The sequence below is a fragment of the Papilio machaon genome, chromosome 26 (assembly GCF_912999745.1).
Source record: "Papilio machaon chromosome 26, ilPapMach1.1, whole genome shotgun sequence".
Classification (NCBI taxonomy): Eukaryota; Metazoa; Arthropoda; class Insecta; order Lepidoptera; family Papilionidae; genus Papilio; species Papilio machaon.
This window is the reverse complement of record NC_060011.1, coordinates 4,703,533-4,727,804: the sequence shown is the minus strand read 5'-3', so window position 1 is coordinate 4,727,804 and position 24,272 is coordinate 4,703,533. Positions and strand designations below refer to the sequence as shown.

The window sequence follows — 24,272 nt, the reverse complement described above, 5'->3', positions numbered from 1 at the left end:
CGGGGTAAAAAAACGGGGTAAAAAGGTATCCTATGTCCGTTTCCTGGTTCTAAGCTACCTGCCCACCAATTTTCAGTCAAATCGATTCAGCCGTTCTTGAGTTATAAATGGTGTAACTAACACAACTTTCATTTATATATATAGATATATATAGATATAGATATATTTATTATATACATGAAGGTTTTCCTTCCTATAAAAATGATTTTATCTCTAAAAGAGCAGTTTAGGTAATATGATAATTTTAAAACTTTCTGTATAGGCTGATTCCAAGTCCAAAAAAATATTATTAAGTCGAAATTTTTGTTATACTTTTCTAGCAATTTTAGATAGATCGAGGACATTAATGTGCAGATATATTTGTAACGTATTACAAGACTTAATAATTCATACACATACATTACACGTTTTCTATGATTTCTCAACACGGTCATTGTATAGAGATGACGCAATGTATTTATCACTATATGGTCAAGGTTTGTTTGTCACGACGTGCGGTTGAATCAAATCCATTCTAAGCAATTTACTTAAAGACATTTTAATGTCTTGAATAGACTCTGATGGTGCGTAGGTGGACTTTATCTGGGATATTAATAGAATGGCCTAGGGTCCTTATTCATATATCATGTTTTAGAAGTCAAATATGCAAGGAATATTAACGAATTAACTCTTGGTTAAATTATCCTATTTTTTTTATAATCTTACTTATATTATAAACTAGCTTTTACCTGCGACTCCGTCCGCGCGAAATAAAAAATAGAAAACGGAGTAAAAATTATCCTATGTCCGTTTCCTAGTTCTAAGCTACCTGCCCACCAATTTTCAGTCAAATCGATTCAGCCGTTCTTGAGTTATAAATAGTGTAACTAACACGACTTTCTTTTATATATATAGAATGCGAATGTTTGGATGGATGTTTGTTTAAAGATATCTCCGGAACGGCACAACAGATCTTGATGAAATTTGGCATAGATGTAGAACATAGTCTGAAAGAACACATAGGCTACTTATTAAGATTTTTTTTTATTTCGCGCGTAGTCGCGGGCGACAGCTAATATAATAAGAAGTAGTTTCTAAATTATAATCGATAACAGAATCTACAAGTAATAACAACCCCAGTTAAATAAATACACAGTAAATACCTGTATAAACTAGTCATTGGTACACCTACTCTTAATATAAAATTCAAAACGTCAAGGTCCTTTTGTAGCACCTTTTATATTACGTAAGTAAACTATGTAATATCGATAAGAATGATATAAAAAGGTAGAGCCATTACAAATGCTTGGAAAATATTATGAAAACACGCGATAATTCTTATACAACGAGGTTATAACTTAGGATTACTAGCCTTTCTGAGTTTACTTACTAATATTATAAATGCAAATGTTTAGATGGATATTTATTAGACAGTGTCTCCAAAACGACTCAACCGATCTCGATGAAATTTAGCATAGATGTAGAGCATAGTCTGGAAGAATATATAGGCTACTAAAGTATTTTTTTTTGATTACGCGTGTATGAAGTCGCGGGTGACAACTAGTAATAAATAAAATAATAACATGCCTTTTTTATTAACAAACTAGCTTTCACCCGCGACTCCGTCCGCGCGGAATAAAAAATAGAAAACTGGGTAAAAATTAACCTATGTCCGTTTCCTGGTTCTAAGCTACCTGCCCACCAATTTTCAGTCAAATCGATTCAGCCGTTCTTGAGTTATAAATAGTGTAACTAACACGACTTTCTTTTATATATATAGATTGATCTTCAAATATAATAAAAGGTCAATTTAAGAAGTAGGATAAATTCAACAAATATAAATTATATCTTCAATACCAGCCAGAGAAGTACATAGGTTACAAAGGTATGGTTACTAAACTGTGACCTTTTTAATCCAAGTACTTTTAAGAGTTACATTGAGGACAAGAGTGAAATAAACAAAAAATTTAAATAGCGACATTTATCGTTATTACGTCACCTTTAGGACGTTGCATCGCGAATCAACTGATAGTATTTCCTCGCCGCGATGACTGTATAGTTTTTTTTTTCAGTACAGCGCAAACGAATCCGCGCGTAGCCGTGTGCCGCGCGACACTGACCGCTTTGCTTTCGAACGATTCGAATTTGGAATAAAAAAAACGAATTTCGAAGTGCAAATAATTGTTGAGTGCCAGTGTTTAATTTTTTTTAAAGAAGGTTTTAATAACTAAATTTTTTTGTTTATTTTATGTGGCAGTTCTCTGAAAATGTCTTGAAACAACGAAAAACATTTCATAAAATATTCGTCTTACTTTTTATCTCTACAAAGTGAATTTATCGGTGTTTATTGTTATGAAAATGAAACTTAAAATAGCTGTTTTAATTGCTTATAATTCTCGTTTAAAACTAAACAAACCTCTAGTGCAAGAAAACAAAAATAATTATCAAATCATTTGACCTTGACCACTAAATACTGCGTGTTAATAACCTATAGTCGAAAACAATTGTTATTTATATGATTTTAGAACGTTTTTACAAATTTTATTTTTAAAATGTTCTTATTTGAGTCCTACAACAGTCGTCAGACTTTAGTGCGACAAACTTTTCCTTAAATAAAATTAAATACGTAACGTATATGCCATTACTCTTGATAATTTACAACACTCCAAGTTGATACGATTCCTTTTTTAAGTAACGGGAATTTTAAACGTGTTTTTGTAAAGAAATCCGATCAAACATTTTTAGCTTAGAAAATACCAAAGTGATTTTATATACTTAACAAGCTGTAACCCGCGACTCCATCCACGAGGAATTAAAAAAATAATTAATAAGTAGCCTATGTGTTCTTTCAGACTGTGCCAAATTTCATAAAGATCCGTTGAGCCATTCCTGAGATACCTTCAAACAAACATTCATCCATCCATCTAAACGTTCGCATTTATAATATTGTTTTATTTATTGATATAAAGAACGAACACAACAATTTCGTTTATTATTCGCTTTAACACATCCTGTAGATTATTAAATTACGACATTCATATTAAACTGTATAGATAATTTTCTTAACACAGATGTATTACGAAATACTTACCCTAAAAATACTAGTATAATATTGCCATCCTTAACATTGCCTATTCAAAAACAGAGATGACTATATTTTTCCGTACGCAATTTGTTCAGAAAAACATACAACACAAGGGTATGTAGTTCACACAGAATCCTTTAGATTCCTCTCGGCCAGTTTTCTCTCGCTTCGTTCAACCGCAATTACGTACCGTGAAGTTTCAAGATCGTAGAAATCGTAATTATAATGCAATTACTTGTTTTTTCTGTCTACGTTATTTCAAAATGTATTTACAGTACTCTATCTCTGAAATTTGATTACAATAAACAACAAAACAAGAAATCATCACCTCCCTGGCCTTATCCTATTCACTTGGTCGTCGCACAAGGTTTTATAACCCTTAATTTTTAAATTTTTTACCTGTTTTAATGTGTACCTTGCCTGCCTGTCACCAACTTGGGAAGGAAAACATTTACGCTAAAATTCGACTCTTACCTAAGGAGGTATTTAATCTTATACAGTATGGAGACTTTGCCGATTTCAAAGGTCAATTCACTATATAAAATAATCTCATACATACTTACTAGCCGGACAGACCAGCCAGTTTGGCCGGACATTTGGGTAGAAAGGTCGGACACCCAATATTATTTAGAATTTTGTCCCAGGTTCACTCTCGTTTGCGAAATGTAAAAAGCCTAACAAAAACCGGACAACCGTTTATTTTGGCCGGACACGCAATCAAAAAGCCTACCTATGTCCGGCTTTATCCGCATGCCTGGCAACGCTACCTACAAACAGACACATCCACAACAACATTAGGTGAAAAAAAAACTTGAAAAAACATTTGTTTTTAGTTACCCATTTTGTTTTAACTACACGTTATCTTGTTAGCCATTGATTATTGCATTGATATTGATAATGCATTTGCTGTTATCATCCAGATAACGTTTAACTTGACTGATATGCTCTGTGAACTTGGCATATTAAATTCGTTCGTAAGTTATAAACCAGTATTCCGAAAGGAGAGCAAATAAGTATGAAAAACTTAAAACTTCTTAATGTTAATTTTACATGATAAAACTACAAATATGACAGCGTAGATGTATGAATGTAGGTAGCGTTGCCAGGCGTCCGGATAAAGCCGCACATAGGTAGGCTTTTTGATTGCGTGTCCGGCCAAAATAAACGGTTGTCCGGCTTTTGTTAGGCTTTTTACATTTCCCAAACGAGAGTGTACCTATTAATACTGAGACAAAATCCTAAATAATATAGGATGTCCGACCTTTCTACCCAAATGTCCTGTCTAACTGGCTGGTCTGTACGGCTAGTAGGTTTGGCGACCTGGCAACTCTAGTCAGGACCGTGCCAAATGGAGGTCTGTTGTCTCTATCTATCTCTGTGGGTTACAGACGTAAGTTATGTGCGTTATCGGCCACAGATTACTCTTTAATTTTTTTATACATCATACAACAACGAGAAATGTTTCAATGACGTCATCAACCCATCATGTTATTATACACGTATATTAAAGATAAAAACTTGCTACACTTAACACGTGACCTGCTATGAACCATTATTTTATCATCAATAAATAACGAAGCCGCGACCTCGCAGCGTGTTTACGTTAAAGTCGAGTCCCCCTTGTCTGATGTCATACATAAAAATATCATTTAAATGGTTTATTGTACGTTAAAAACGAACGTTTCTTTAAATAACTACACTTTGCGCGTAGTGTAAAATTATAACGAAAAATTAATCTTAAATTGAGAGAACATAATATAATTTGATTTTGTTGTGTTACGTAAAAAAACATTAATTAAATATTGCTACACTATTTTTAATTAAACACAATCCATCAACACAAACTGAAACATCATACAAATGCAGTGAAAAGCTATTTCCACTAACCGTCTAACCGCACGAATCTACTGCACGCGGGTCTCACTTCGTATAACAGTCGCGCTAGTGGATGTTAGACAATGATATATAAAAAAAATGGCTAGTCGCAATTTTTTAATTATTAACACATTCCATGCCACTCTTTTTTGTATGAAAGTGTATTGGCTAGGTGTGAACAGCACTGAATGTGTTAACGTGTCACCTTGTCGAATAACTCGACCGGATTTGTACAATCACGTTATATAGAATGCAGTATACCAATAACCCTGATACATGAATTTAGCTCTCAATTTATAATTAGATTTTTTTTATAACGCAAATCTAGATTCTTAGTATTTCAATTAATTATTTACCTTTACTGAAGTCGAATAAAAAAGATTCTTGAATTTAAAAAAAATATCAAAGAATTAAATATTTAACGAAGTTATGAAAATTTCTTCTCACTTTTATATATAACTAGCTTTTACCCGCGACTCCGTCCGCGCGGAATAAAAAATAGAAAACGGGGTAAAAATTATCCTATGTCCTTTTCCTGGTTCTAAGCTACCTGCCCACCAATTTTCAGTCAAATCGATTCAGCCGTTCTTGAGTTATAAATTGTGTAACTATCACGACTTTCTTTTATATATATAAGATATCTTCGTTATGAACATCATAATAAGGAAGTTAAAACTTCATGTAAAATTACTTGAAATTACAGAAATAAAACTATGTTCGATATTTACTTTGTAAAATAAATTTTTAAGGCTGTAGATAAGGTTATTTAATATTTTTTGGTCCCTTTATTTATTCTGTTTCTGTTATTTGCTAATTCTTCTTATTTAAATACCTTTAATTTCATTGTATTATACAAACTTCCGATCTAAATGCGTTCGATAATTTCATTTGGCAACACTATCTTCCAATGCGCTTGCCAGGGTTTCCTATTTTTAATTTTGACATTTGCGTCTATTACTGTGCATTCAATTTTCTATCTTACCGTTATGTAAATAAGGTCCCATATTATTTTAGGAAGTATCCAATTATATTACTGTTCTTCGGTTGTTACGACATCTATAAGGAATTAGACCACATATTGTAGTAATCCCTTATTACTAATTAATAGCCTTACGTAATGAAAACAAAAACGGATCTAATATTCAAATTTGTTCATAAAAAAATAACGTAAAAGTAAAATTAATTAATATTAGTTTTACAATTAAATAACTTGAAATATTTGCATAATAGGACGACACCAATACGCATGTTTTGTTTTTAAATTTAATCTCCTACTGGCTGGCTACATTATTTAGTGCAATGCGGGCTATAAAAAATACTAAATTACGTATGCCGCGTTGACAAGGTCACTATCAAGGCTGCACACGTGTTATAAAGTAAAATGTTTCCCATTTGCCAAAACATACTTAATAATAATATAAATGCCAATGTTTAGATGGATGTATGGATGTATGTTTGGAGGTATCTCCAGAACGGCTTAACAGTGTGTAGAACATAGTCTGAAAGAACATATAGGCTACTTATATTTTTTTAAATTCCGCGTAAACGGAGTCGAGGTCGACAGCTAGTGTATTCATAAAGTTACTACGTAAACTATAATTTGAATAGATAACCTGCTTGAGGGTAAATAAGTAAACTTAAAAATTTAAATCTAGGTTGTATAGTTAGGCAGGAGAACTGTGATAGGATCACGTAGTTCTATAATTTTTGCCTATCTCTCAGCGTTAAAGGTGGTCTTGTCACATAGCTTGTCTCTTTGATGTTGTATGCTAAAGTTTTCTAGTAATTATTTTTTCAAGTGATGCGATTTTATCATTTTTCTACGCGGTCATTGTCCGACCAAGCTGTATAAAAAATGTTCTGATGATGCTTTTTTTATTTTGTTACCGAGATTTTATGTTGCCAAGAACAAAAATAGAATTGAATAAGACATTGTGTTGAATATAATAATTTTAAAACATCGATAGACTAGTCTATAGTTAAATAGACTGAATAAGTCAATACTGCTAATAAAAATAACGCGTCTATATGTGAAAAAAAATGTTTTTGTTTGTCGCAATTCCGCTTTAAGTCTGGATAAGCTTATGTATACACGAGAAAAAAACTTTGCCAAATTTGTACGTTACGTAATTTACTAGCTAAATCCTAGTTCACATATAAGTACTAACGAACTCGTTTATTTAATATATTACGTATTAATTTGCTATACGTTATTGTAGGTGAAAAAAAATTCAAAATGTACTTTAGTTTGTTTATCTGTCAAATTATCAATATGGAAAAGGTTAGAGGACAAAATTAATCGAATGTTGAATATGAAAGTTTAAAAACTTTTAAAAGCACGTTGTGTTTACTAACAACACCAAATTAGTTGTGTATAAATAACTGATAGTTTTATAGTTCTAATTTAAAACCATAGGTGGCGTTTTTATGGAGAGCCATAAAGTAAATCGTTGAAATACGGCGTGGAATAAATATATCTATGTGTTTAGTTAATCCAAACTCAAAATAGACCGTTGTAAGGAAGACCGCAGCGACTTGTACAAAATCTCATTGATCTCAAAATGAAATGACCGCAATGATAATTAGTTCTATTGTACATGCATGTGTTTTTTCTTCTTCTCAGCCATGTGTTTAGGCAACGGAAATTAAGTATCTCAAAGGCCGGCAACGCATCTGCGATTCCTCTGGTATTGCAGATGTCCATGGGCGTCGATGAACACCTTGGTGTTCCCGCTGCTCGTTTGCCTCCTTCTTTTATATAAAAAAGTGATTTTGAAAAAGCTTAAAATAGAAATTAACTCGATTTTTTTCGCCGCAGAAATTTATGTTCTTTTATAAATATTGTTTTGTTTCTTTGAGGGGTAAAAAATGTGCTAAAATTAAGCGTAAGTAAGCAATAAGTCGTTTTCACAAAGCGGTGTTATAATCAATAGTTAGATAAACATATTTGTAAATTAAAACATGCTGTATATTGTAACTATAAGTTCTAAAATCCTTCAAAGAATCTCAAATAGCTCCCCCTTTGTATAGTCCTGATGAAGGGTGCAGTTGTGCAGACAATATATTGTTCGAGGTTTATTGATTTTCTCGCAAAAAATTATGTCTAATTTTTATAGGAATGAAAGCGATTGACGTAAAAGTTTTTTGTTATAAGCAAAAATAAGGGTGTTAGAACTGCTAATTTGTTTATTTATTGTGTACTAGAGAATTTATTAATAAATCCTAAACGAAAAGTTAACAATAAATCCATTTTACTTAGAGTTTTGCCCGTATTTAAAACGTGTTACTTAGTTCCGCTTCTGACTCAACCGTCGATGTTCGTAGCTTAGCTTACATCACCGAAAATATCTGGAACTAGCACAAAAACGGGGCCGGCAACATTTTTACCTAAAGTAAACCGAAGTCACCGAAGTGTCAAGATCGGGCGCCGCAATCGGCGCATCGCAGTGCGCGCGCAACTCCGCAAGCCCGGCTCTATCGAATGAACCAGTCATTTTCCTAACCTCAAAAACGATCTACCTCTAAAACAGCTGATAATACTCGTCCTACAAACAAAACGTATTCAATTAAAACATGACAAAAACGACGCACGGCACGTCTAGACACGGTGGAAGCCGTTACGAAATTGTTTAAATTTAGAGTCGCCGGTTTTGTTTTTTTTTATCGTGTTTCGATTTACAGTTTTCTCGCGTCCATTCAGTTTTCAGCCAGTAATGACTGCGTGAATACGTTCTTTTTGCTATTTTATTTTCTCTCTTAAATTAGAAAAATAAACTATTAAATGTTTTTATAGGTTATATTTTAAACAAAATGATAGATTTTTGTGTGTTTTACGTGTGATTGTGTTAAGATAATATGAACTATGATATTATTAAGTGAATTGCATAAATTTAGTGTTGTGATATAAACAATTGTGTGTACAATGGAGGAATACGACTATGACTTTGCCTACGAATGCCGGGTGGGTATTTACATACATACAAGTTATATACATGCTTTTCACATATATATAAGTTTGCGAGGAACAATTTTATTCTGAAATATCGCTGTTTTTGCTTCGTCATGCAATAAAACCTATTTATATATGTAATTCTGTAATTACATATATGTATTTACAGAATTACATATATAATTCTGCAATTTAATTACAAAAAAAAATTTGATGCCATTTTATAATCAAAAAATATAAGTTGTCTTATCGTAACTTATATTGTATTTTTGCTTAATTTTAATGAAAAATTCATAAGAAATAATAACTAAAAGTTTTCCATGGTTATAATTTGTAATATAATTTTTAATTATGGAAATATTATACAGTATGTCCTATTTTGAACGAACCCCTTTTATGTTGAAATCTTTATTATTCCGGTCACGGTTTGTTATACCAACATTGAATTATTAATTCCAACTGTCTGTCTGTCTTATAGTCTATGTATTTTATATACATAGATGCTTTAAAAAATTACGTATTTTTTTTTTCATCGCCAAGACTCTCGATCACCAAAAAAATTTAATTATTTAGAAAAAAAAGTTTTTGTACGTGAAATAAAATAAGGAATAAAAAATAACATTTTGAGGTCTTTAAACGTAATTTACTGTTTCAATTTAATTATGTATACGATTTCAATTCAAGCAGCCGTATGCTTTACAAACCTGAATTATTTCAAACCAAACCCGTTTGTGTTGAGCCATACAAGTATAAATGCATTTTAAATGTAGTTTGTCCTCTCACACTTAAGGAGATGTACTGATTTCTTTAGTAAAATGAAACTAAGCTATAAAAAGTTATGAGGCAAAAAACGTCTTAGCGGGGGCTTTGCCACACACCCGATCTAATTCATATCATGTAGGAGAGTATTGTACTCCAAATTGACAGGAAGAAAACAGTAGTAAGGGTAGTTATAAAGAAGGGAGTTGGAGTTTTTAATCTTTATAATGTTAGTACTTTAAAAAAATACTGCTCGTTTTTGACATTCGCATAAAAGAAATTTAAAGGACAATATGATAACCGCTTTCATCCCAATGTTTGCACGTAAAGGGTTAAATTATGTGAATTTCGTGAATCGAGTTCGTGTATGTTAGCCTTTATAATGTATTTTTTAAATGTTGGTAACAGTATAAACAGTGAATTTCAATGGTATTAACGACTTAATGCATAAAGATGTAATTATTGGTTGCAGGATCCTATTAAATAACCTACGAATTTCGTATTCCGAGATATACTTTATTTGTGCTCTTTAATTTTTAATTCTTTTATTTGAGATCATAATGAAAAGAATTATCAAAGTTCTTCACAGAAAAAAACACCGGATTATAAATACGTGTTTTTGCTCAATCCGTTCTCAAGTTCATAGTTGTTTTTGTTTAATTTATCGCTTATTTTGTTATCTCATAACCTTTGTATATAAATAAATACATCTATTTGTCATTGTTTATGAATCTAAATGGGTTTTACTTCATTTAGCCCCCGAACAAATCAATTGTAACCCTAGTTCAACATATTTAAAATATTCTTTGTAATGTAAATATTATTTGTATTTAATTTCCAGCGGCTCGTGGAGGCAATGGCACCAAGATCGGCGAGATCTTTCCGCCAAGAATTCAATATGCAGGATGTAGCGACCACTGAACATACCTACACCACCTTCACTACAGAGAAGTAAGTAAATATTCAAAAATAATTTTGCGATTATAATTGTTATATTTAATTTTCCTTATATATTTCAATTCACTTGTTTCCTCAAAACAGATATATGAGAACGTCACATTCGACGGAATTCGACGGTCAAGGAACAGTTAAATCAATGGCCAATGGCAAATTAAGTTCGCCTAATTACACTACAAAAACAATTATAACAGAAGAAGAGAGACCTGATGTTAGAAAACTCAAACGGGTGCACAAAATGTACGAAGGTCCAAATATAATTGAATCACGTGGTATTATTCACCCCGAAACAAGAGAAATTCTAACAGTAGGTCAAGCGATCAGTATGAGAATCCTAGATGTTCGCACCGGAAGACTTCTGTCTTCGCCTGAAACAAGACAAACAATGACAATAGAACAAGCCGCACAAGAAGGTCTCATAGACCCCAAACTCGCTGCGAGGCTAACCGGGCCTTGTGGCATGACTGAAGACGGAAATGAAGTAACTCTTTTGGAAGCAATTCAAAGAGAACTCTATGATGCCGAACAAGGCCTGTCGGATCCAGCAGAAAAGAGAATAAAGGTAACAGTCGATGGCGAGAAAAGCACTACACAAGGAATGAGTATTTCGGACGCATTAAATCAAGGACAGGTGGATTTGCAAAGAGGCCTTTACAGATTACCGAATGGTACTTACATTACTATAGCTGAAGCGTACCAAAGAGGCTTCCTGATCTACAATGAGATTATCAAAATTAAATCAAGCGCTTTGTCTCTTAGCGATGCGATTAGTCAAGATTTAGTAGATAACAATGGTTGGATATTGGACAGGAACTCGGGCGATAGATTCCAATTAGATGTTGCCATTCGAAATGAATTAATTAATACCGAGTTTAGGGAAATAGTTGATCATAAAAACGACACAAAAATAACGCTTGCTGAAGCTATAGAAAGAAATATTATTAACACGAAACATTCGAAATACATACATAACGTAACAAAAGAAAAATTCAGCTTCAAAGATGCTGCGATTAAACGTTACATTTATAAACCTATGACTCTTAAAGATGTTTGTGATAATAATTTAATGACAAATGATGGCAAAATTCTATCACCTGCGAATAGAGCACCTCTTAACATTTTGGAAGCTATTTCTGCGGGAGTTCTCGATAGTGACAATGTAAAATGTATTTCTAATACAACTACAGGGCAACTTTTAACTTTATCTGAAGCTTTAGGAGCTCGCATTATTTTAACTGATAACAAATTCCGCGACAATTTAACAGGTGAACTTTGTACAATACCTGAAGCAGTAGACCGCGGTCTTATTACGTCTGTTTCTCAAAGATCTATCTTTGACATCGATGGATTTAAAGATCCGAAAACCGGCGAATTCGTTTCATTCAATACTGCCTTAAGTAAGGGTAATTTAAAATATGTTAATGGTGAAACCTTCCTCAAATCTGAAAGCGGCGACTTTGTTTATCTCGAAGACTGCACTAAAGTATCAATTATTCGTCCTGAAGTTTTAGAGATGTTTAATCGTAAGATAGGTGTTTTCGAAAACGGCAAAGAACTTTCTGTGTTAGACGCTGTTTTCAAAAACATTTTAGACCCTAAAACTGGTAATTTACTTGACGTTACAACTAAGAAACCTATACCTTTCAATAAAGCCGTAGAAATTAATATGATAACACCGGAAGGTGCCGCTTTGCTAAATTCGCTCCTAAATATTACACTTACTTTGCAAACAGTTACAAAAACTGTCAAACGATACGTGACGGTAACTAATACAAACACATCTCGTAGGTCGGACTCTACTATCACATTCGGTGAAGCTATTCAACGTGGCCTTATAGACGAAAATACTCAAACGTTTACAGATCCTACAACAGGAACTGTTTTTCCTATACAACAAGCACTCGACGAAGGTTTGTTAGGCGTAGAAAAGAACGAGCCTCGAGTGGCTCGTCTTTCTGATCGAGTTAGTAAAAAAGATTTAGTTCCCGGTCAAGTTGTAGAGTTAAAAATTACAAAGAAATCATTTATAAAAGATCTTCCTCCAAGTCCGGAAAGCAAATTGGAAAATGATGCCAGGCCAGAAACGATTAAAAGCCCAGAACATGTTAGGACAACGTTTCAGCCTCAGCATGGCATAACACACGAAATTAAGACAGTTACATCTAAATCTACATCACTAGAACCTACAGTCACTTCTCTAACTATCAAAAAGAATACGATAGAGTTACCTAATGGTGGTTGGTCGCTGAAAGAAGCAATTCAGCAAAACCTTTTTGATCCTTCGACAGGTATGTTTGTTATTCCCGGTACTGACAGAGTCCTAGACTTAGAAGAAGCATTGAAACTTAATATCTTAAATCCAGAATCCGCTAAAGTAATTGACCCTAAAACCAAAAAAGAACTCACTTTGAATAAAGCACTCACCTTACACATCCTTGACTCTACAGGTCGTTATAAATATCTAACAGAAATCATAACAATGAAAGAAGCGATTGAGCGTAAATTTGTTATTCTTACACAAATGGCTCAATCTACATCGGTTCATAAAGTCATTACAATAACCTCTATGGCTGGAATGCCTGATAAAATGGAGATATCAGAGCCAGGACAAAATGTCGATATAGATGATCAATCAGCATTAGAACCAGTACAAGTTATACCTGGCGTCATATTTGATCCTGCAACTGCTCTTACTATTTCCACTACGTCGGGAATATCAGAAAACATTCTAGAAGCAGTGGATCGAGGTTTGGTTCCGACAAATTCTGTAAAAGTCTTAGATCCAAATAGTGGACAAAGGATTTCTCTAAAACAAGCCTTTACAAAGGGAATAATCGACCAACGAACCGGTGAATATAAAGATATGTCTGGTAAAAAACTTACCTTAGCTGATGCGACTAAAGTTGGTCTTATAGCTGTTGTTGGAGCTCCGTTAGTTGCGGCTTCTAAAGTAATTCAAGTTGTAAAGAACACAATGGTAAAAGATCCTCAAACCGGTGAAGATGTACCTATGGAAGTGGCGTACGAACGAGGACTTGTTGATGATTTGACGTATAAGAAATATGAAGATTCTCTTAAAGATAAATCTGTCTCACCCACTCCAAGAGTTGACACATCAAGTGATCGAGAAATTTACGAAAGAGGTGTAATTGATCAAAATGTACAAGAAAAAACCCAAACAACGTCAATGACAACAACTACCTCAGTATCACAAATAGTGACAACTACCATACTAGACCCTAAAAGTGGTGAAACTCTGTCTATACAAGAGGCATACGATAGAGGTTTGATTGACCCTACCACATACATGAAATACAGAGATTCGTTCAAAGATGTATCACCAGAAAAAGCATTTATGGAACAAGGGAAATTAATGGACTTGAATAAAACTACATCAGCAACGCAAAAATCAATGTCTGTTGGAGCAGCTGTGTCAGAAGGATTTATAACAGTAGAATCAATACAAAATAGTTTGTTAGCGGACACAGTTGCCAAACAGTTCCTACCGGCTAAAAAGGTAAAGCCTTCAGCAGGAGATGTTATAGAAATTGACGAGAACGCTTTAAATAAAACACCAAAATATAAAATTAAAACAGTGAAAGAAAATGCTAGTGACACTATAGATTCAAAACCAATTGTATTATCTAAACTTAGAAAACGTGTTATTAGCCCCTCGAAAGCTCTTGAAAAAGGCTTAATAGACGAGAACACAGCTGAAATTCTAGATTCTGTTAAATTGTATAAAGATAAGAATGGCATGCCGATCACTCTGAAAACAGCAATAGAAACTGGACTTGTCGATCAAAATAAAGGAAAAGTTAAAGATCCCGTTCATGGGTATTCCTATTCCATTAAGGAAGCTATTAAGAGAGGCATATTAGACGAAGAATGTCAAGACGAAGTTTTAATTCCTATTGCTAAAAGTTTATCAATAACCGAGATAATGGAACAAGGTTTATGGGATGATACTTCAAAAAAAATAATTCATCCTGAAACAGGCAGTCTTTTGACTATGAGAGAAGCGATTATTTGTGATATTATTGATCCTCTATCTGCTGTGCAAGTAGCGCCGGGCAAACTTATTACTCTTGAAGAAGCAATTGAAAAGAATGTGATTGATACTGATAAAAATATTGTAAAAACGAATAGAGGTGTTTTAGATTTGATATCGGCGGTTAACGCTGATATCTTCCCGGATATTAAGGACAAACCGTTAGAAAACATACCTTTAGCAGGAATGACTCTTGCAGTTGCAATGAAACGCGGAATAATCAACCCTGCAAAAGGTGAAATGAAGCATCCTCTTACGGGTGAAATCATTCCCTTAGATGAAGCAATTGAGAAAGATTTATTAATGGGAATTCCTTACCCACAAACATCTAATACAATACCACTTAAGGATGCGATTGCAAAAGGTTACGTTGATCTGTCTGATTACACTTTCACCAATCCAATCACAAAAGAAGTTATTACTGTGGACGAAGCAATGGCACAGGGATTATTGGCCATCAAACTTGATCCTGAAATAGTAGACACCACTGGAATTGTAACCACTATAACGGAAACGTTTACATCTCAACATACCGTTACAACTAAAATGGTTGAGCTTCTTGCAGACTATGTATTGTTAAGCGCTAATGAAGTACAGAATATCAAGACTGGGGAAGTAATTTCCATAGACGAAGCGCGAAAGAAAGGTATAGTTAGAGATGAACAGACAAATAAAGAACAGTTTATTACTAGCGACACCAATATAAGCTTCAATGATGCCATTATGCTTGGATACATTAATTTAGAAAAAGGTACTTTTACTGATCCCAAAACAGGAGAAACCATTACCGTTACTGAAGCGGTTAACAGTGGTTTGTTAAATACTGAAATTCAATCGTTGACTAAACCAGAGACAAAAACTAAAGAATTAGAAATGCTCGATCTCAACGAGGCGTTTGAACTTTTATTCGATGAAAAAACCCAAAAATTCAGGGACCCGAAGTCTCCGAATAAAGTGATTACATTCAAAGAAGCTCTTGAACAGAAAGTAATAAATCCCGATTCTGTGATATATAAAATGGGTTCAGACAAATCTATTACTCTGCAAGAAGCTCTACGTACGGGTGTTTTAGACAGCAAGAGTGGAAAGGTTAAAGAACCTAGTTCTGGTAGATCGCTAGATGTTAAAAAAGCAGCTAAGATGGGATTACTTGCTGTCGTCGCAGCACCAGTGCTAGCTGGAATGGCAGTTGTACAAGGAGCGAAAGCAGTCACAAGTAAAGTGATATCACCTAAACAGAAAATAGAAGAAAAAGATAATGTTCCAACAATGGTCCCTAAATCTACATTTGGAAAAGATAAAAAAGACAACGATTTGGTCACACCTAAAGAACCCGTGGACGACAAAGATAATTTTAAAAATAAGTCTAAGACTAAAATTGCCGTGGAAGTAGCGCAAGGCGACACTATCGCAAATAAAGAAGATCAAATTATAAGTCAATTAAAAGACGTAAAACCAAATAAACCCCTTTCGAAACAAATTGAAGATCAATCAAAATCAAATGAAACCTCGTATAAAGGAAAGTTGAGCCCTTTGACTTCTTCACAGAATTTCTTAGAACAAGAGGTAGCGAAGTTAAATGAAGAAAAAATTAAAGATAATCATAAAATAACGTCTTTGAACGAAGAAAAAGAAGACGAATCAAATAAACCTGGTTTGAATTTAGATGAACCAATACAACAAGCGATTAAGGCGCCAATGAAACAAAAATATGATAAAACTCTTCAAAGTGAAGTAAACAAGGTTACTCAAGATGAGTTGCGTGGTACAGATGATACAAAAGAAGAAATTTCAAACCAAAATATCGCTGTAATATCAGAAGAAAGAAAGAAGTCTATAGGTGATAGAACTTCTGTTACTTTCGATATTCATGAAAAAGTTATTAAGGGCCAACCAACTACTATCAAGGAATTGCCAACCACCGCAGATATTACCGTAATTACTAAGACTGTTTCCACTAGCAAACCGACTGAGCACATTAGTGAACACAGCAGCACCGATGTAACAACAATTACTAAAGTCACAACAATTGAAACAAGCCGAAAACAATCTTCTACCTCAACGGTTAGTAACATAGTGAGCGTTTCTTCTAAAGTCCATAAAGATTCTTTAGAAGATAGTAACCATGATCAAGTCGATAAGGTAATAATACAGGAAATAACTGAAGATGAGGACATAAAACAATTACAAGTTGATGCTAAACCTCACACCGCCAAACAAGATGATGAAAACAAAGAAAGTAGCGAAAGTGTCAAAATAACTGATTTGGTGGAATTGAACAAATGTGAGCAACCTCTTGAAGTAGCGACAGGATTAATATATGACCCCAAAACAAAGACCGTCATTTCGCTCTCTTCCGGCTTGGCGGAAGACATTGCAACCGCAGTTGATAGAGGCACTATTTCTAAGGAATCTATTAAATTATTAGAACCAACGACGGGTAAAGAAATGACTTTACAAGAAGCCATTGACAAAGGTATTGTGGATCAGAAAACAGGTCAACTGAAAGACAAAAGTGGAAAATCGATAAATATCAGCCAGGCAGCTCAAATCGGTTTACTAGCTGTTGTTGGAGCGCCTGTTCTAGCTGCAGCTAAATTGATTGATGTTGTTAAAAATGCTGTTATATCTGACGATAAAGAAGACCCCAATAAAATAGGTCCTAAATCTAGTTTATCTTTGACGAGTCCATCTCAAAAACCAGAAAGTTACGACAGTGATCAAAAAACCAAGCATCAAGGAGACAAAAATAAAGTCGTCGGTCAACAAGAGTCTTTGGGAATTGTTCCACAGTTAACTGAAACTGTAGAAAAGAAATTATTAGGCGCGGAAATACTACACGACACACCACAAGACACAAAATCGATCTCTGCTACGTTTATCGACGCTGAAAAACAGCCGCTTAGAGACCTAGATGAAATTACAGAACAAAATGTTACAAAGGCTAAACCCGAACACTTAAAAGTACTATACGAAAATATTCCTTTAATAGATGCTATTATGGAAGGTAAAATAGAGCCTAAAGTATGTAGAATTATAATAAATGGTGTGGAGTCACCACTTACCGTACAAGATTCATTAGAACAGGAACAAATTAGCAGGTTCACTCCGGTAGATGTAATTTCCAAGAATTGTGTTATCGTAAAAGAATCTAAACCGAAATATAGTATTGCAATTTCTCAAAAGTTAACTCCTGAGGAACTTTCCGAAATGGGAGTTTATGATATAGAAAAACAAATATTTTTAAATCCTGAAACTGGAAGTAAACTTAGTTTCGAAGAACTTGTTTACGGCTTTCATATTTTCGATCCGGCGACCATTTTAGTTAAAGATTTAGGTTCTAAGTCTGATAGTTACGTGCCTTTTGATGAAGCTATTTCTAGACATATTATTGATAAGACAACAGGCCACATGGTAAATCCCAAAACAGGCAAGCGCGTGTCGTTTTGGGAGTGTGTTCAAATAGGTTGGATAGTTGAACAGCCTGAAGACGTTTCGGTCACAGAACAAACAACAATTGTAACTGCATTTGAGAAAGGTTTATATAACCCTAAAACAGGTGAGATCAAAGATGTTAATACAGGTAAGCTAGTTCCGATTGGCGAAGCAGTCGAAAAGTGCTTAATTGATCATGAATCTTTGTTAATAAAATTACCTCGTTCAAACGAAAGTATAACATTGTCGGACGCAATTGATCGCGGAATCGTTGAGATTCATGAAGGTATTATAACTATCATAGAAACTCGAGAAACTATTGAAGTGTCCATTGCTATACAACGCGGAATTATAACTATTACTCGACGACCTATATCTATAGAAGCTGCTATCGTTAACGATATGTACGAACCAATATCTGGTAAAATAAAAGATGCAGTAACTGAACAGTTGGTTTCTGTCGAAGATGCTGTTGATAGAAACATTGTTCATCCAACAATATCCGAAATTAAGGACACAGCGTCAGAAAAATTCATTCCTCTTTCTGAAGCTCTTGATAGTAAACTAGTTGATCCCGAGACTGGAAAATATAAAGATAAAAAGACTGGTAAAGACATTCCATTAGACGATGCATTGAGAAAAGGGCTTATCTCGACTAAAGATGTTACGTTTTCATTATTTGATGTAATTGAATTAGGTTATTATTCTCCAGATACTGGCAAAATATTAAATCCGAAGTCAGGTCAAATAGTTACGGTAAAAGAAGCTATAGAAACGAATCTAGTTGATCCATCCGACGTAAAAATTAAGGATGACAAGTCTGAAGCGGTTATTCCATTTAAACAAGCGGTAACATCTGGTCTACTAGATTTGAAAGAAGGTATAATGACCAGCCCTATTTCCAATCTTAAAGACGCATGTGAAAAAGGTTATCTATTAAGCGATAAAAAGCCAATGACATTACAAGAAGGGTTAGTTCAAGGTTATTATGATCCAGATACAGGTCTTTTGACTATTAATAACGTAACAATGACACTAGAAGACGCTATAAAGATAGGTAACATCAACCCCGAAGCGTTGACGGTTAGGGACTCCGGATCCGGAGAAATTATTACATTATCTGACGCTATTAAAGTAGGTATTATTGATTCAAAGGAAGGTAAAGTTAGGGATCCTATACAAGGCGATAAAATTTCACTTACCGATGCTTCAGAACGTGGTTTAATTGTTCCTGCGAAACGCAAACTTAGTTTGCCAGAAGCAGTTTTCAAAGGTTTCTATGATGCTAAGACAGGTAAATTTTTACATCCCCAATTGAAAGACAAGATACCAACGGATAGGGCGATTAAAAAGCGTATGTTAGACCCTCAATCAACACTAGTACACATCGGTGGCAAAGTCATACCATTTGAATTCGCTGTTGATAAAGGTATCGTGGACGGCAGAACCGGTAGTATCATGTTAGGCGATGAAAGAATAGATTTCCGAGAAGCTTTCGAAAGAGGCATTTTAGTTGAAGTGCGAAAGCCATTGTCTTTAATCGAAGCGCTTGAAAAAGGTGTGTATAATGAGATTACCGGACTATTTATGGACCCACAAAGCGGTAAAAAGTATACTTTAGCTGAAGCTATTAAAATGAATCTTATCGATCCTCATTCAGTTCACATACAGGACAACAGGTTAGGTAAATGGGATAAGATCACATTAACTGAATCTATGGAAAGTGGAGTAATTGACAATAAAACGGGCAAGATAAGAAATATCAATAATGAAAACGAGGAAATAAGTTTACGTAAAGCTTTCGAAATAGGTCTTCTAGTTGATAGCAAGGCTCCAATCAGTCTACAAAGAGCATTACATCAGGGCTTGTATGATGATAGTACTGGTAAATTCATCGATCCAGCAACAAGTCGCAAAATCACTTTACACGAGGCAATAAGACGATCTGTTATAAGTTCGAAATATCTTTGTTACTTCGATAAGAAATCTGAAAAACCTTTAACGTTAGCGGATTGTTGTCGTAGTGAAATCGTTGATAGGAGAAGTGGTAAATTCATTGAACCAGGTTCTGACGTTCAAATACCTTTATCTGAGGCTATGAGTTTAGGTCTTATCGTGGACATTGAAAGTGCAGGATTTAGCTTATATGAAACATTAGCCATGAATATGTACAACATAACAGAATTAGTCTTTGTACACCCAGTTACAGACAGAAAAATCACACTTAAAACGGCGATTGCCGAAGAACTTGTCAATCCAGAAATGTCTCTCGTTAAAAATATTCCTTCTAGTAAATACATTAAATTAACTGAAGCTATTCAAACAGGTATCATTGATGACAATAACAGTGTTTATATTTTGCCAAACGGAAACCAAATTAATCTACTGGACGCTAAACATCGCGGACTTATTGTGAATTCAAAGAAACATCTAAGTCTTGAGGAAATAATTAAAAACGGCTTATTTAGAGCAGACAATGGTAAAATCGTCGACCCTAGCACAAACGAGTTTATCGATATTAACAAAGCTATTGAAATTAATCTTATAAATCCGGAATTGACGATTGTGAAAGATAGTTTCACAAACAAATTTAAACCACTGCTTGCTGCGATACAACACGGTGACGTTGATGTTACTAAAGGTAGAGTTCTAGATACTAAAGCGAAGAAAACGTATAGCTTAGATATTGCTTTTGATAAAGGTCTCCTCGTAACTGTGACCCAACCTTTAACCTCACAAACTATTACCAGACGTTACGTGACTGATTCTTCGGCCTTGAATGAACCGGTACTCAGAGAGTTCACCTTAGATGAAGCAATTAAATATGAATTCATCGATCCCAAAACAGCATTAATAAAAGATCCTCATAAAAACAAATACATTCCATTACAATTAGGTATTAGTGAGGGTATTATTGATACAAATCTTAAAGGCTCCTTTGACACGCAAACTGGCAGGTCACGTACCTTATGTTTTGCTTTCGAAAACGGTTTAATAGTTTACGTTAGGGAACCTCTTACGTTTGAGCAAGCGTTAGAAAACGGCCATCTAAATCTGACTACCGCTCGATTTACTGATCCACATTCCAAAGAAGTTTTAACTGTAAAGGACGCAGCCACTTTAGGTTACATCGATTCAGACACTGCGCTGATTAAGGATAATCTCAAAAAGAGACTGGTAAAATTACCAGAAGCTTTCCGTAAAGGCCTCATGGATGCCGAAAAGGGTAACATCTTGGATACGGAAACGTCTAAACTTAACACTTTGTCTGCGGCAATCGAAAGTGGCCTGCTTATGACACCCAAAAAGAGTTTTACTTTGATTGAAACTTTAAATTTCGGTATCTACAATCCAACAACTGGCGCCTTAAACGATCCATTCATAACTACTAGTGTAATAGATAGAAAGAGACTTACATTAGGCGAAGCGATCCAACAAGGTATTGTTGATCCATCTAGCACCGTCGTTAAAGAACCGGACACTGGAAAGATTTGGCCATTAACTCAAGCAATCGAACAACAATTAATCAATCCAGTCGAAGGCAGACTAATAACAGATCCACAGAAAGGGACAAGTATCGATTTAGTCAAAGCACTAAAGAAGGGTCTGTTACTGCCAGCAGAAACCAGGGTAAGTTTTCTATTTCATATATACTTCGTGCTTTTATCAAGCAATGGTGTTGCTTTTGTTTCCTTTTCGCCACTTTTAGACTATCTTAACTTACGCGTTTGGCTACAAGAGCATGGCACGACACTCATCAGACATACAGTGTCGCAGACTATCTGGGATTGTAGGCAGATTTATTGTGGTTATAGTTATTTTTATTAATTACATTACTATAATTACTTAGTCGCATTAACTTCAATTATCTTACGTAAAAGAAATTTTATTTATTTCCAACAAAGTAGTAACTATGTAAAGCACATTTAAACACCCTGTAATTTTGAAATTATACAATTATTAAAACTAGCATGACACAATTTAAAATCACAAAATGCAAAATTTCATTTTATCATTAGCTTACAGAAATAGACTGAGCAAAATTTATATTTCAAGTAGTGAATACACATTGTCTTGTGTTGTCTTTAGTTGCTTAAGTCTTGGTTAAACTGTTCTTACAACTATCAGTTTTCTATTAGATGTTTTAGCATTTTTAATACTCGAAAGAGTTATACAAATCTATATAAATATACGAAGAATGCTTAAATTTTATCAACAAGTTTCGTGCCACAACGACTTAACGATGTATTTATCTTGTGTCACAATTCACAGGGCTCGCATACACTAGGCTAGCAGCGAATCAGTGGCACTGAACATGTTAAAGTGAAAACTGATAATTGTAATAGAAAATACGCCTTTACACCTTAGTAATAAGGCTCGATGTATGTTGTTTTTTATTTCCAGCCGTTGCCTGCGATGCTAAAGAGCCCTTTTGAGCTAAATCGTGAATGCTTGCCTTTGAGGGATCATATTAACGACGATACGAACCATCTACGTTTCCGCCAAATATCTAACACCATTCATATTGTGCTAAGAATTAAGAATCGGGCTAAGATACCCGTTTATTTCGCTTTATTGTTTGCTTACATCATTTAAAACCAGCGAAATATGACAGCTGGAACATTTGAATTTTCATATTATTTTTATTTCTTTTTTAATTATGTTCCAAAATACTCATTCCTTGGAATTATATCTGGAATGCATGAAGTAAAATATAGTAAGGCAATCGCGGTTCGTTCACAATATTATGAAACGGTAAAACATTATGAACAAACACAAATACAGAAGGTAGTATTCCTGATTCATATAACTCTGTGTAAATACTCGTCTTAATGAGATTTTATTTTATTACATTTTTTTTATTTTAATTATAAAATGAAATAACATCTCATTGCGTATCAATTAAATGTAAATTTGCAATACGATTTATATATAAAATACGTGTACATTCCAACACTTTCTGTCTTCAATATCACGATAAGTTTCAAAGTTGTTTTTTTCCAAGTTTCAGATTTTCAAAAGGTATATTTGTTTTTCTATTCTATTGATAACAATTAACAATAATTAATACAACAAACATACTCATTACAAATGGAGCTTTCTTTGTTATTCATACAAATGTCATTGAGTTTATTTCATGTTAACACGTTCTATGCCGCTATGATTGATGCTCTAAGCGGATCGGTGGCATTGTACGTGTTAACTTTTGACATTTGTCACAGCTTGCATGGGCCGCTTTATCGCACTTGTCTGATATGTACGCAACAATGTGACAGGTTGTGTTTCGTCATCAGCGCTGTTGTTTATCTCCTCTCTATTGTCTTCTTTTTTCATCTGGATCGATATCTTCGCTTCATCGTATCTTGTTGTATACGCTTCTTGCAGGTTCTTTGTCTTTTGGATCTTATATTTCTTTGTAATTTAAGTTTACAACGTCGATTTTACTTCTTAATTGTTAACTGTAAAAATGCACATCTAGATTTTTATTGAAGTAAATAATAAGTTATGTACAGATTGACCGCACTACAAAATGTAGATAGTGGCATTGTAATATAGCCAAGTAGCTATAGAAGAGCACCTGTCAAATTTGGTCCTTCGAGACAGGTGATTTTATGAATAAATTGTAATATATGTTCTTTATACGTCCAGCAAGCGGTGGAGGAGAAGTACAGGCTATGTGATGATACATTGTCCAAGTTACTGGAATGGATCGCGATAGTCGAGGAGAGGTTGGCTAACCAAGAGCCAGTTAAAGAAAACATGGATGAACTACGCAACCAAATTAATGTATTGAAGGTGAGCTAGTAAGACCGAATGTCAAATGAAATGAATGGTAAAATAAATGGTGAATAACGTTTTTGTTCCTTGCAGCTGATTAAGGACGATTTGGAAAGTCATCAGCGCCAGGTCTCAGCTTGTGCGGATCAGGCTAAACAGCTTCTTGTATCCGGAGGTGACGTGTTGGCACCACACGAGGTAAATGTCATTTCATCTCTCAAATGTTACAGATTTATTGCTTTAAAAAACATATACATCACTTGACATTGCAATTAAAGGTGGCAGCCCTTGAACGAGGAGTGCGTCAGCTTAAGCAGAGATTCGATAGATGCACCGAGAGATGTGATAAGATGCTGAGAAGACTCGCTGCCGCTAGAGATGAGCTTGGAAAATTCACGTACGAT

General features: G+C 34.4%; 1 protein-coding gene and 1 non-coding gene across 2 annotated transcripts in view; one reads left to right on the top strand and one right to left on the bottom strand.

The window, feature by feature from the left end:
• LOC106711916 overlaps positions 1 to 24,272 on the top strand; it is a 149,167-nt gene that overhangs the window by 75,950 nt on the left and 48,945 nt on the right. Inside the window, exons 30-34 of the mRNA XM_045684582.1 lie at positions 10,489 to 10,598; positions 10,689 to 21,720; positions 23,740 to 23,886; positions 23,962 to 24,066; positions 24,147 to 24,265. Of these exons, the coding sequence (XP_045540538.1) occupies positions 10,489 to 10,598; positions 10,689 to 21,720; positions 23,740 to 23,886; positions 23,962 to 24,066; positions 24,147 to 24,265 (11,513 nt within the window). The remainder of the gene's footprint in view (positions 1 to 10,488; positions 10,599 to 10,688; positions 21,721 to 23,739; positions 23,887 to 23,961; positions 24,067 to 24,146; positions 24,266 to 24,272) is intronic.
• On the bottom strand, positions 3,487 to 3,606 carry LOC123722528. Its single transcript, XR_006756509.1, has one exon. It is a non-coding gene; the product is annotated as a small nucleolar RNA SNORA35 (small nucleolar RNA).